General features: G+C 42.5%; 1 protein-coding gene across 1 annotated transcript in view; it reads left to right on the top strand.

The window, feature by feature from the left end:
• Nucleotides 1–14,956, top strand: part of LOC125457393 (glycogenin-1-like) — an 85,690-nt gene that overhangs the window by 15,282 nt on the left and 55,452 nt on the right. Inside the window, exons 2-3 of the mRNA XM_048541551.2 lie at nt 1,888–2,023; nt 13,176–13,350. Of these exons, the coding sequence (XP_048397508.1) occupies nt 1,888–2,023; nt 13,176–13,350 (311 nt within the window). The remainder of the gene's footprint in view (nt 1–1,887; nt 2,024–13,175; nt 13,351–14,956) is intronic.

Raw genomic sequence — 14,956 nt, 5'->3', positions numbered from 1 at the left:
TCTTTTATTCTGTAAGAAGATCTGCTCCAGCTTTGCCAGTCTTTCCACACAACCGAAGTCTTTCATCCCTGGAACCATCCTCGTAAATCTTTACTGCACTTCCTCCGATGCCTTTATTCTTCCTAGCAACTTGCAAAACCTTTTTTAGGCAATTTACCAGTTTTTTGTGTAAAATCTTACAGCAGGAAGAGCTTGTGTCCCGGTTACACATTTAATATCTAAGCAGCGCTGAATTTGGCTAATGATAAAAAAAACTCTACACTTTCATCTATACCACTGCTTGTAATGAGCAGGATGATCAAAATGGTCATTGAATTTTAGCCAAGGTCATGGACTGTCTGAATAAGTAGCAGAATTTTTAGTTTCTTGTTATCCATTCATTCAGTATTGTAGGCAGAAAAAAATCCAATTACTATCAAACATTCTTGGTTAACCAACTTCACAGTTTTGCTACCCACTGTAATTCCAATTATTTTCTTTGCAGAGGGAGATAAAAATGAAGAAAGTCACCACAAATTTGTCCACGTTTCTATTTGGTAGTAATTGCAAAGTAGTTTATGCTGCACTGACATAACTGCTGGTGTTTTGTGACTTTTTTTTAGTTAATAACTTTCTGCTGCGGGAAAGGTTTGATGCATGAAATTGCTTAGAAAGTAGTCTCCCACGTGTTCATAATGTAGGCCGTGAGAATGAAGAAATTACTTTTATGTAGGGGTGGTGATAACTGTTGGTTGACACCATAATGTTATTTTCAAAATGTTCTGCCAAGTCAGAATAGAAGTCCAGCACAGGAACTACAGGGATTGGCTCAATGGTTTACTAGTTCAAAACATGATCCAAGCAGTAACCCTCATGTCTAGTCTTAACTCCAGTAATGTTGAGAAAATTAAACTGTAATGAAGTGAGTCCTTTCAGTTCCTGTGGCATGGATAATCAGAATGGAAATCTCATTTCTCTGTTAGTTGGAGAAAGACACCTGCCTTTTTAGTAGCAATAATTAAATAGTGGAAAGAAAAATGGAGACTTGGATCCACATTATTTCACAAAGGACAGCTATTAAGTAATTATTTGGGGTGGCACGGTGGCTCATTGGTTAACACTGCTGCCTCAGCGCTAGGGACCCAGGTTCAATTCCACTCTGGGGCAATTGTCTGTGTGGAGTTTGCACATTCTCCCATGTCTGAGTGGGTTTCCTCCCACAATCCAAAGATGTGCAGGCTAGGTGGATTGGCCATGCTAAATTGCCTGTAGTGTTCAGGAATATGTAGCAGGGGGATGGGTCTGAGTGGGATGCTCCAAGGGTCAGTGTGGACTTGTTGGGTTGAAAGGCCTGTTTCCACACTGTAGGGATTCTATGAAAAGTAATAATAGACCTAATAACTTTTTCACTGAGTACACAAAACCATCTTGATTTTATTTTGTGATTCTTTTTACAGATAATGTATCTACCAACTCTCAGCAACATGGTACAGTCTCTATGGATGGTTCCAGCTAAAAGCTAATTTATTTAAGCCCAGGAGCTGATCATTATACTGTTGTGTCACAATGATTTGATGACATTACCCACTTCTGTCAAGTTGTCACTTTTTTATGAATAACTGTGTAACTGGAGCTTAAATCTATATGTGTAGTTGCCTAGATTAGATGAGTGCTGACTAGGAAACACTTTTCACAATGCAAAATAAAATGTCCTGAAAGAGTGCAGAGCTTTTATTTTTGAAGCAAGTTCTGGTATCATTCTCATTATGCTCGCTTTTTCCGGGACATCCTTTGCTTCTTGAGGGCTTGAATCATGTGGTAACGTAATTAAACTTGAAAATATGAGTTTGGATTGAGGCTGGAAGGAATGCCCTTGTTTTATATTCATTTTCTTTTTTCTTATTCTAGATCAAGCGTTTGTAACACTAGCAACCAATGATCTATATGGAAAAGGAGCCTTAGTACTGGGAACATCATTGCGAAAACACAAAACTACAAGAAAGCTGGTGGTTCTTATTAGTCCCCCAGTATCAAACAATATGAGGTATTTATTAGTTGCAAGGTTTATATTTGATGTTCTCCATCTTGATGCAACTCCCAATTAATTTGCAAGTGTTGGCACAGTATACATATGGTACTTATTTTCAGTTGAAGATGTCAAAAATATTTTTTTCTTGTCACTAACATCATTGATCAATTAATTGACCTTTGCAGCTTAGTTGTATTTTGTGGCCACCTACGAGTTTTTGTTTTTATAGTTAATTCCTGAAACCACAACTGGTTGACTCGGTCTATTGGTCCCCGTCTCAGCATGTAAGCTAACATATTCTCCCCATGTGCACATTAAGTGCATGGCCATAATCTCAAATGATTCTGAAAATTTTATGTTACCACAAACGGTGACTGTTGCAACAGTAAATGCCAGTGGTCTAAATTAAGTCTGTTGGCTAGAAGTTCCTGGTGTTAGCATGGCCTTAGGTGATGCAATGATCTTTGCTCCCAAAAAAAAGTGAATTAAATTGCTTTGGGTAGCTTGAATCATTCCTAAATACTTCCTTTATTTGGTACTATTCATTCAGGTGCTATATTGGTCGAGAAACTGCAAGCTGGATTGATTTGGAAAAACTTTGTTCATCTTAAGTTTCCTACATTGCTTGCCCTGGGTGATAGATTAGAATAGAGGATAGAGTTTTTACTGAGATACTGGATGTCAAAAAGAAAACTTGAAAGCACAGGTTTGCTAATGTGCATCCCAAGGAGAGACTACATAATTGCTAATGGTTGAGAGATTTAAGGTGGAAATATGGCGCTTTCCTGGTTGGAAAGTGGAGATTTTTTGCTCTTTGATATCAGGAGTTTCCTCACTGCTGATTTTTTTTTCATAGGTCTCCCGTCCCTGTCCCCAGTGCCCATGTGGTTCAGTAGTTAGGAAAATTCAGCCATCATATGAAATGCAACAGTGTGTTTCAAACATAAGCCAGCACAGTGCGGCTTTGAAAAGCTTCTCGACACTTGCAGGTTTTTACGATTCTAAATGGTAACACCAGAAATAGAGCAACATTTGGGAAATTTGAGTTGTATTATTGGATTCCCTGAACCGTAAGTTCGAATCCTATTAAAGAAGCAGAATTTTAATTTTCCAGACAATTCTGGAAATAACAAAAACTGCTCAAATTGACAAGGAAGGTGTTAGATGATCAAAAGCCAGAGTTTATTCTGAGATATCTATTACTTTTGTATTTTGCTTTTGAAAATAATGACAAGTAGGTATGGTATGGTGCTTGTAACAAATTGCCGATACTTTATTCTAAACTTATGAGAATTGTCGTTTATGTGATGCAACCCGTGATGCTTTTTAAACTGCATCAAATCACACTTATGTAAATAAAGTCTGATTTGTTTGCTTGGGTTTGGTTTTATTGTGCCCTGACGACTTATTTCCACGTTAGTACCTTGTGCAGAATTTGGTCGAGCTTGCTAAGAGTTAGGCTAATTTCAAGGAGAAACAACTAGTAAGTTTAGAAATAAAATGGATATATAAATTAATGTTGCAAGGAGGGTAGAGAGATTTCGCTGAAAAATCTAGGATGATAGTGGCTGAATAAAGTGAACAAATGAAGTTAAATAAAAGCCAAAATTATTGTGGATTCTGTAAATTTTAAATCACTGGAAAAGTTCAGCAGGTCCGGCAACATCTGTGGAGAAAAAATTTGGAGTTAATGTTTCAGGCACAGTGACACTTCCTCAGAACTGAGCTTTTCCAGCAATTTCTAATGTTGTTTGTGAGTTGAAAGCTATAGCCTGGTAGTACATTTTCTTTCCTACAAAAGGAAAGTTGTGCATTTTCAAGCAATGATGTGAAATTTGAATAAGGGAAACTATAAAGGCATGAGGGACAAGGTGACTGTGGGGAAGATACATTAAAACGTGACAGTATACAAGTCTTAAATACTGATGACCTGATTTACTGCTTCGATGCATTCATTCAAGGTGCAAAAGTCAAGTAAGGTTAGTCGACCCTGGCAAATGAAGGAAGATCAGAGTTGCTTGTAAGATTAAAAGAAAAAGCTTTATGTTGCAAAACAGGAGTAGTTCTGCAGATTGGGAGATCTATAGAATTGCAACAAAGATGGAACGAGAAACTGATACTGAAAGGCAAGTGGAAAATGCAGGCAATCTAGCAAAAACATAATATCAGACTGTAAAAGCTTCTAAGGATACATAACAAGGAAACATTTGGCTAAAATGAATGTAGTTAAAGCATCTCATATTGGGGGTGGAGGGGTTGTGGCTGGATAGAGTGCTTTCATTCAATCTTAAAGAAGTATGAGTAGGATATTGCCTGACTTGTGATATCATAATACAGACCCAGCCTGGTTTTTGTTCATCTTTTTTGCAGCTGTATGATCTCTGTAGGGAATGATCTGCTTGTGCTGCATGTAAGACAAAACAAAATGTTTCACTGTACTTGAGTGCATGCGACAACAGTAAATCAAATCGAAAGGAAAATTGTTTGAAGAGTTTTATTAGGCGTTTGAGGGTATTACAATGTCGCTTGTTAAAGAGATATAAGTAGGTGTGGTGTATTTCACGCGGAAAAGACGCTCAGGAAGGTGCTACCATTTTTTAAAAAACAAGAGCTCCTGTTATTTGGGTGAGAAAGTGTTAATAGAGACTTGGCTAACAAGCTGGAAACCAAATTGGGATAAATCGATCATAGATCATGGAATCAGATTCACGTTGCCAGTCTGTACCTAGTGGAGTGCCACAAGGATATTGGACCAATATGTTGACGATATTAATGATTTGTTTGAAGGGACTGACTTGTGTGCTAGCCTGTTTTTCATTGCAAATGTGGATAGGAGAGCAGGTTGGGAGGAGCATGCAATGTCTGCAAAAGGTTGTAGATGGCTTAAGTGAATGGGGAACATTTGTCAGATGCAATATCATGTGGAGAAACTGGTCCTCTCTATCCAGTAGAATAGAAAAGCAGAGCTATTATTTAAATAGGGACAGAAACCGCAGAACTCTGTGGTACAGAGGATCTGGGTGTCCTCGTGCATGAATCAAAAGAAATGAGCATGGACGTACAGCAAATGCAGTGCACGGTAAATAGCCACACCCCTTCTCGTAAAGGGAGAGAAATATTGCTACAACTATGCAATTGTTGAAACCACATCTACAGGATGTATAGTTTTGGCCTTCTTAAGGGCTAAACTGCACTGGAAGTGATTGATGCAAAAATACTTCGGATGGTGGAAATTGCAGATTAAAAACATAAGGTGCCAGGAATGACTCAGCATGCCCAGCAGCCTCTTTGGAGGGAGAAACAGAATTGGCGTTTAGAGTCCAATGTGACTCTGCTTGAGAAATGAAGAAGCCACTCAGCCCCTCAAGCCTGCTTTACCCTTTTGATACAATCATGGTTGATCTGATTGCTCTAATCCCCGTCAACCCCCCAATAACCTTTCATTCCATATCAAGATTCTAACTACCTCTGTGGTTTTTAAAAAAAAATTCAAAGACTCCTCTTCTCCTGCCTTTGAGGTAGAGAGTTTCAAAGGCTCATGACATCAGTAAGGGAAAAAATTCTGCTTATCACAGCAAAGTGAGCAATAAAAGGAGGGGCATTTTGTATGAAGCTGCATTCTCCAGAAACTGCAGTTGCTTCTTTTGAAACTAATCTCGTAGGGTGCTGATTTGTGGTATAAATGCAATTTTTTATTTTGCCTCATCGTATTTTGTACATTCAAAGCAGCTCATAAACTGGAAGAAGATTGTACAATTGGGCTCTCCATTCTTTTAGAAATTCTTTACTCCCAGAGCCATGTTTATCTACTATGTGTAATCTCAGAATCCCTACAGTGTGGGAGCAGGCCATTCAGCCCACCAAATCTACACCGACCGTCTGAAGAGCATCCTATTGCAGACCCCACCATCCCTGTAACTCTGCATTTCCCATGGATAATACACCTAGCCTGTATGTATTTGGACTGTGGTTGGAACCTGGGGGAAGACACAAGGAGAATATACAAACTTCACACTGAAACATCACCCGAAGCTAAAATCAAGCCGGGGTTCCTAGAGCTGTGAGGCTGGGGTGCTAATCACTGAGCCAGCGTGCCACACATAATGGTAGCTCCTGAGGGAACTTTTATTGTAAATTAAAACCAATCCTGATTTTCAGTAGTTCAGCAATGTGCAAACTATTGTGTGTTGGAACATTCAATCTTAATTTTTGATAACGTAGCAATTTTCAGTTTCGGTAAAGGCATCACAACCGATGGTATCTGCCTCATTTTTTGAGTAGAGTAAACCAAAATTAAACTAACCGTGTTGTACTTCCTCTGCTATACAGTTTTACTGTGAATTACATATTCATCTTCCTTTCTTTCACACTTATTCCAGTGTTTCTCCTCTTGAAAAGTACTGCTAAGTCCACACCTGTGAGCAGTTTTGGTCCCTTTGCTTTAAGGAAAGATGTTATTTCATTGGAGGTAGTTCAGAGAATGTTCACGAGGGATGATCCCCGCTATGGAAGGATTGTCTTAAGAGCAAAGACAAAACAAACTCTACTCACTGGAATTTAGAAGAATGAGCAGTGATCTCATTGAAACATAGAGGATTCTTAAGGGGCCTGACAGGGTAAATACTGAGTCTCAGACCAGAGGGCATCCTCTCAGAACAAAGAGGTACCAATTTGAGACTCAAATGAGGAGGAATTTCTTCTGAGGCTTGAGAGTCTTTGGAACTCCTTACTACAGAGAGGTGTGGGGGTGGGCGGGGGCGAGTCCTTGTGTATATTTAAGGCTGAGATTGATTAAGCAAGAATCTATCAGAGAATTCGGGGTTATTATTACTATTGCTATAAGAATCCCTACGGTGTGGAAGCAGGCCATTCAGCCTGTCGAGCCCACAGTGACCCTCTGAAGAGCATCCCTCCCAGACCCAACAGCTTCCCCTGCATTTCCCATGGCTACTCCACCTAGCCTGTTTGTGCCTGGACACTATACCACAGTCTGCACATCTTTGAACTGTGGGAGGAAACCAGAGCTAACACCAGGAGAATGTGCAAATTCTACACAGATAGTAGAATTGCTCTCAGGACCCTGGTGCAGTGAGACAACAGTGCTAAGCACTGAGCCACTATGCCATCACTTAAATTGAGAAAGTTATTTTGAAAGAGTAGGAATGTGGATGTGAGGAATTTCGGATCAGTGAAGATCCGACTGAATGGTAGAGCATGCTCAAGGGGAAAAATAGGCTTCTCCTGTTCCTATTTCTTATAGTCTTGGTGCTGGTTTCTTATTTCTATGTAGCTTCTATGATTTATTTTCATAAAATAGAACATCAAAACTGCACATTGACCACATTTAATAATCCTGCCTTAAACATAGTGTTTTTTCTTTCTCTTGAACTCAGTTTGTAAAATCCACTTTCTTAAACAAAAATGACCTCTAACTGCACTTTCACAGGTTTCTGTATTCAAAAAGCTTGAAATCAATTCATTAACATGTTTTCAACATCTTCCCATTAAACATATGCTCCCACTCTTGCTCTGAATGTAATTCCTGCCCCTGCTGTATTTTGAGGGTTGGCAGTATTTAAGTGCAGTGGGATGTGGGCCCCACCATCTCCCTAGCTCAGGCCACTTCTCAGCTGCCTACTTGCCCCATTCTAATTAGATTAGATTTAGATTTGTTTTCGCATGTATATTTTTTAAAGAAACTGCTTTTTTTTCCCATGTTGTGCACAAAGTGTCTCCACACTCAATTGCACCTTATTGGTTTTCTTCAAAATTTAGTGAATAAAATATAATTGTCAAAAGAAATTCCTAGTGAAGATAGTATCAGAGATAGTGGGAACTGCAGATGCTGGAGAATTCCAAGATAATAAAATGTGAGGCTGGATGAACACAGCAGGCCAAGCAGCATCTCAGGAGCACAAAAGCTGACGTTTCGGGCCTAGACCCTTCATCAGAGAGGGGGATGGGGAGAGGGAACTGGAATAAATAGGGAGAGAGGGGGAGGCGGACCGAAGATGGAGAGTAAAGAAGATAGGTGGAGAGAGTATAGGTGGGGAGGTAGGGAGGGGATAGGTCAGTCCAGGGAAGACTGACAGGTCAAGGAGGTGGGATCTCCCCTTCCCCTACTGCATCCCTAAACCAGCCCAGTTCATCCCCTCCCCCCACTGCACCACACAACCAGCCCAGCTCTTCCCCCCCACCCACTGCATCCCAAAACCAGTCCAACCTGTCTCTGCCTCCCTAACCGGTTCTTCCTCTCACCCATCCCTTCCTCCCACCCCAAGCCGCACCCCCAGCTACCTACTAACCTCACCCCACCTCCTTGACCTGTCCGTCTTCCCTGGACTGACCTATCCCCTCCCTACCTCCCCACCTATACTCTCTCCACCTATCTTCTTTACTCTCCATCTTCGGTCCGCCTCCCCCTCTCTCCCTATTTATTCCAGTTCCCTCTCCCCATCCCCTTCTCTGATGAAGGGTCTAGGCCCGAAACGTCAGCTTTTGTGCTCCTGAGATGCTGCTTGGCCTGCTGTGTTCATCCAGCCTCACATTTTATTATCTTGAAATTCCTAGTGAAGTTTTCTTGAGTGAGCACCAGGGTAATAAGCATCCAAATAAATGTTCTTGAAAATTTACATTGCTTAATGTGCTTTGAGTAATTGCCTATTGTGGATAACACAAAAGCAGGAACACTTCAAAAGGGGGATTAAAGCAAATAGAAATATTTACAATGGATATTGGCTACATGGTCACCATTAATGAAAGCAGCTTTCAATTAAATCAACTTGCTTGAGCAAATATTTAGGGCAGATGGGACTTGAACCCTGACAGTCTCATCCCCCAGAGGTACAGGCAGTATCAGTGAACCAGAGAGCTCTTTCAGTTCCAGGGTTTCTCCTCCCTGTTCAGAAATATTATTACACAACTCTGGACGCTTTCAAAAAGTATATTAAACTCTTCAGAGCTGCTATTACACACCTCTAAGGCTGAGAATTCAGCCTTGTTATCCCTTTCCAGTTGGTATTGACTCCCCCTCCCCCCCATTGGCATTTGCAGAACTTGCTGTATCCAGGACGATGAGGGGAAATGGCTGGAAGAAAGTGCAAGGCTAGTGCATGACATGAGAGAGAGAGAGAGAGAGAGGTGCAATATGACTGTGAATATACTGGTTGGCCTTTGCACAGGAATGGAACAGGACTGGAGGAATAACCAACTGTCCGTGCAGAGCAGTGCAAGCTGCTAGAAGAGAAAAGAGGTGGTCATATACACAGGCTTCCAGCAAGAGGCAATATCTCCTGCATTTATCCAAGTATGCAACACTGAGGGAGGCAACTGGGCTTCGCTAAAATGGTCCTTCATTGGAATCAGTCAGTCTGCTACAAATCAGGTGAAGGACACTGTCCATGGCTGTGTAGGTGACCGTGGCTATTAGATTTCACACATCTGATTCCTTTCCAATTTATCTCTCAGCTGACCATCCCTTATGATGGTATATGGAAGGTCATTGAGGGCATAGAGATGACAATCCCAGAGGGAAGCAGGCTTAGTGAGCGTGAAGCTTTGTTCAGATTGCAGATTTCCTGGTGCTGCAGGGTTGCCAATAAATTCTCATGCAAAGCTTTACTGGGCACCATGTGGACAGTTCGGCCATATACTAGAACTGAAAGGGAATATACCCCTTTGAATATTGGTCAGACCTCTGCACAGAATCCAGACAGGATGCCCTTGTTCTGTGGAGGTCCAACTATATTTCAGCAAATCAGAGTGCGGTTCATGGAAAATGAGGACCCGTGACTGCACTTTATGATATGCACACACATACACACTTATATACACACTCTTTTGTGCATACGTGCACAAGCACACACACACAAACACACACTCGTACCCACACACACTTATATGTACACAATCTCATGCCCGCACACACTTATGCCCACACTCACTCTCTCACCTGCACACAATTCACATCTGCAAGCACCCTCGTGAAGGCGCGCACACACACACACATATTCTCGTACAAACACGTACGCACTCTCGCGCACACACACACGCAAATATGGAGCATGCCGACAATGAGAGACACTCGATCACATATAAAGCGACAAGGAAGACTAGTCACAAGCTGAAGCTGTGATTCTGGAAAAGGCCTTCGTACTGAGATTGAAGATTCATTGTGGAAAGCAGCTCAGCCTTGTTAGCGTGTTGGGACTTGCGGAATGCTGTGTACAATTCTGGTCTCCCTGACACAGGAAGGATGATGCGAAACTTGAAAGGGTTCCAAAAAGATTTAGAAGGATATTGCTAGAGTTGGAGGGTTTGAGCTGTAGGGGGAGGCTGCATGGGCTAAGGCTATTTTCCCTGGAGCTTCAAAGGCTGAGGGGTGACTTCGTAGAAATTTATAAAATCATGAGGGGCACGGTCTGTTCCCTGGGATAGGGGAGTCCAAAACTAGAAGGTATAGGTTTAAGGTGAGAGGGGAAAGACTTAAAAGGGACCTAAGGGGTAGAGGGTGGTGCGTGTATGGAATGAACTGTCAGAGGAAGTGGGGGAGGTTGGTTCAATTACAACATTTAAAAGGCATCTGGATGGGCATATGAGTAGGAAAGGTTTAGAGGGATGTGGGCCAAATGATGGCAAGTGGGACTAAATTAAGTTAAGATGTCTGTTCGGGATGGACAAGTTGGTCCATAGGGACTGTTTCCATGCTGTACAACTGTGTGATGAAGGTTTTGGAGTAGATCTGTAGCTCGGGTTGTGGGTGTTGAGGTTGGTTGGCTCGCCGAGCTGGTTTGTTGTTCCGCAGACGTTTTGTTACTGTGCTCGCTAACAGCACCAGTGCAGCCTCTGGTGAAGCATCACACTGACACTTCATCAGAGGCTGCACTGAAGATGTTACCCAGCACAGTAGCGAAACGTCTGCGGAACAACAAACCAGCTCGGCGAGCCAACCAGCCTCAACTGTATGACTGTAACAGCCCTAGGCACCAGCTTTCAGGCAAGGAGCAGATAGAAACAAAGGCTTATGACATTCTCCCAGTCTGGCTGCCCCCGAGGAGCTAACCTGAGTACGACCGAAACCTGAATTCCCCATGACCCCACGAACCTAACCCTACCCCTTACCTTACAGTAGTCATCCTCTGAGCCACAGTGGAAAACAAAAAGCCGACATAAAATATACCTTTTTAGTCAAAATTTGTAGAAAAAATAATGTACCTGTGGATATAAATCAATCAAATATTTGCATTCACTTCATACCTTTCCCTATCGTGGTTGGACCTGGGCAAGCGCTAGCACAACAGCTATAGCACGAGAAAAGCTGCGAGCTCTCGGCAATGAACATTGCAAAAGGCTTTCCAGGAAAACCCCAAAAAGCTCTCAGTCTGCTGCATCACCGTGCGGGCAACAGCAAGGGCTCTCTGGCTTGAGAGTGAAAGGAGGAATGTTTTCATCCAGAGAGAGGGGGATTGCTGTAGGCTTGTGTTGCACACGCCACTGGGGAAACACCTCAGCAAAACTGTCAGAACTCTCGCCTGCTTGGAGGGGGACATGGCACTTGCAAGCCCCTTAGAAAATCTGGGTCTACAGCTGAAATAACCGTGGTTTGTTGGCCAGCTAATCTTGCAGTTTGCAGTCTGAGGTTCCCACTGGAACTCGCGAGACCTTTGTTGAAATCTGCTTGTGTAAAAGTGAGGTCTGAAATATTAGCATTCAGCCACTAGATCATAGCTAGCCAACTTTGGAAAAGCTAAGTTCACAGTTCCCGTCGGAGCCCAGTGTCGAAGGGGTGCAGGGCTCCTGTTTGTCCTTTGCCAGTGAATGCTTTCATTCAGAGGATTTGATGCCAATCCCTAGCTGTTCTTAAGAAGGTTGTAATGAGCCACTGTATTTGAATGTTCAGCAACTTGAGTGGTTTGCTTGGCCATTTCAGAGGGCAGCGAAGAGCCAACCACATTGCTGGGGGCTGAAGTTGCAAGCTGACCAGATGATAAAGATAGTTGTTTTCAGTCAGGTAGGATTTTACAATAATGTGAGAGTTTTACAATCATCGTTAATGATACCAGCTTTTTATAATTCCAGAGTTATGAATTCACTGTTGTCATGGTGGGATTTGAATTCATGTCTTTGGATCATTAGCCCAGGCCTCTGGATCAGTAGTGCATGATACCAGCACGATGCCGCTGTTGCCTCATGCAGGCTGAGCTTAAGCCATGGAAGCTGACTTTTTGCAGTCAACTGTATGTTTAGCACTGACTGTGTTCACAAGAGGCGTGGATTTCATACTCTTAGCACCGGGGATTGAAGGTGAATTCCAGAGAGTGGCAATGTCTAATGCCCATCCTTGAACTTTCTGTATTGTTGCAGAGATTGCAAGAGACGTGGTCGGCTCTCCCTTCCTTGGGTGTGGTTATTCCTGGCTGGGCCAGCGTTAATTGCCCATCCCTAATTGCCCTTGAGAAGGGGGTGGTGATCTGCCTTCTTGAATTGCTCCAGTCCGTGTGGTATAGCTACACGGACAGTTCCGTTAAGTAGGGAAGAGTAGTGAGGGTAAAAGTTTGGTTAAAGCTCAGCACTGCGGAAGTTTTGGAAATGTAAACAGAAAGTGTTGGAGATCAGTTCTGAGCAAAAGTCCCTCGACCCAAAACATTAACTCTGATTTCCCTTCATGGATCCTGCCAGACCTGCTGAGCTTTTCCAGCAATTTCTGTTTTGTTTCTGATTTACAGCGTCCATAGTTCTTCTGGTTTTTATTCGGAGCTATGCAGTAGGTCTGGCAGCATCTATAGAGAGAGAAACAAGATGTAACATTTTAAGTGCAATATAACTCTTGTGCAGAACAGTTTGCAGACGTGCTGAGTTTCTCCGATGCTTTCTGTTTCATACATTGAATTCAGTAATCTTCTTTAGACTCCATTTCGGTACAGTTGTGGCTTTTTTTTCTCTGCTTTACTTGAAAGCACAAATGTTTCTTCAATGTTCTGGCACTTCATTAGTTTTGTTGGTAGTTCTGTTCTTGGAACAAAGGCACTCAAGTCAGATGAGGTGAAAGTATTATGTTCAATTTGACACCACGTTAGAGCTGAATACAAATTGCCTATGAAAATTCCGTGAACTTCTCAAATGTAAAATGTGTGTTTTACTGTTTTAAAATCTGCCCGTATTTCCCTAGGTCTGTGTTGGAACAAATCTTCGATGAAGTTATCTTAGTGGACGTACTAGACAGCAAGGATTCTGCACATTTGGCGATGATCAAGAGGCCAGAACTCGGCGTGACATTTACTAAGCTCCACTGCTGGGCTCTCGCACATTATTCCAAGTGTGTGTTCATGGATGCAGACACATTGGTAAGTGACAGACTTCACATATTGGGGGAGATGACCCAAGGTTTGCAAAATACCCTCAGTGTTGACCAAGAGCAGCTTAAGCAATCACATATAGTTTACACAATATACAGACACCACTCCTTGCTGCTTATGTTTAAGGTGCAGTAATCCATATTAAATATCTGGGTTGGTCTACTTTCTCATGTTAACTTAGACTTTCACTAACACCTGAAGAAGCAACGAGGCTCCGAAAGCCTGTGTTTTCAAAAAACCTGGTGGTCTATAACCTGGTGTCATGTGATTTCTGATCTTGACAAAGTCACAGGGTGGCATGGTGGTCAGCACTGCAGCCTTGCAGCCCTAGGGACCTGGGTTCAATTCCACCCTCGGGTAAATGTCTGTGTGGAGTTTGCATGTTGTCCCTGTGTCTGTGTGGGTTCCCTCTGGGTGTTCTGGTTCTCTCCCATGAACCAAAGATGTGCAGGTTAGGTGGATTGGCTGTGCTAAATTGATCACAGTGTGTAGGTTGGGTAGGTCAGCCTTTGGAAATGCAGGCCTGGGTGTGGTGCTCTTCGGAGGATCACTATGGACTTGATGGGCCAAGTGGTCTGCTTCCACACTATAGTGATTCTATGATCTTTGAAATTTAATCCAGAAAAGAAATATAACAATATTGTGGATTCAAATATCTAAGGTCCAGTTTGATCTTATTCTCTTACAAATAAATTGTCAAAGGCTCTACAAGATCGTTTATTCTCAGGGCTGAAGGATATGTAACCTTTAAGTTGCACATTTACTTAAGCTGGAAGCTACCACACTCCAATCATTCCGTTTTAAGATCCAAGCCTTGTTCTTTAGTGCAGGAGAAATGTCAAGATACTGTTCATTAAAATGAACACACTGCGCACAGTGAATAACAACATATAGGCAATGTCGTTCTGATGGTCCTATTTTGTTAAACAAAACTCTGAGGGAGAATTTAGAATTCGATTAAATTAAGAAAATGGAAGTGCCCAAGCCAAATGCTAACAGAGGATGTTACGAGAGAGTGTGGAGAGCCTAATGGTGGACTGAAAACCCAGCATGGCCAGGGATATGGATAAAACTCCCAACAGGTCTAGACACTGTGGATGCAGACAGGATGTTCCTGATGACTGGGGAGTCCAGAGCTAGGGGTCATAGTCTGAGGCTACGCGGTGGCCCATTTAGGACTGAAATGAGGAGACATTTCTTCACCCAAAGGGTGGTGGGCCTGTGCAATTCTCTGTCACAGAAAGCTGTTCAGGCCAAAATGTTTTAATGCTTTTAAGGAGGAGTTAGATATAGTTGTTGAGGCTAAACTATATGGGAGGAAAGTGGCAACAGGGGATTGAGTTGGATGATCACCCACGATCATATTGAATGCAGAGCATGCTTAAAGGGCCAAATGGCATACTCCTGCTTCCAGTTCCTATTTTACTATGAACAGGCTGCATTTGAATAAGTCTAGGCTGTGTACCGCTTATCCACAGGGTGGATTGACTGATTGGTGCAACACAGCACTGCTCTGCAGCTGGGTACACGTGAAGGGGTTTCCAGCAGCCAGTGAGCAAGGGCTTTGGGGCCGTTGGGAGGGGGATGAAGCAGA

Source organism: Stegostoma tigrinum, chromosome 14 (assembly GCF_030684315.1).
Source record: "Stegostoma tigrinum isolate sSteTig4 chromosome 14, sSteTig4.hap1, whole genome shotgun sequence".
NCBI classification, from domain to species: Eukaryota; Metazoa; Chordata; class Chondrichthyes; order Orectolobiformes; family Stegostomatidae; genus Stegostoma; species Stegostoma tigrinum.
The sequence above is the reverse complement of the archived record's forward strand: the minus strand, read 5'-3'. Positions and strand labels throughout refer to the sequence as shown.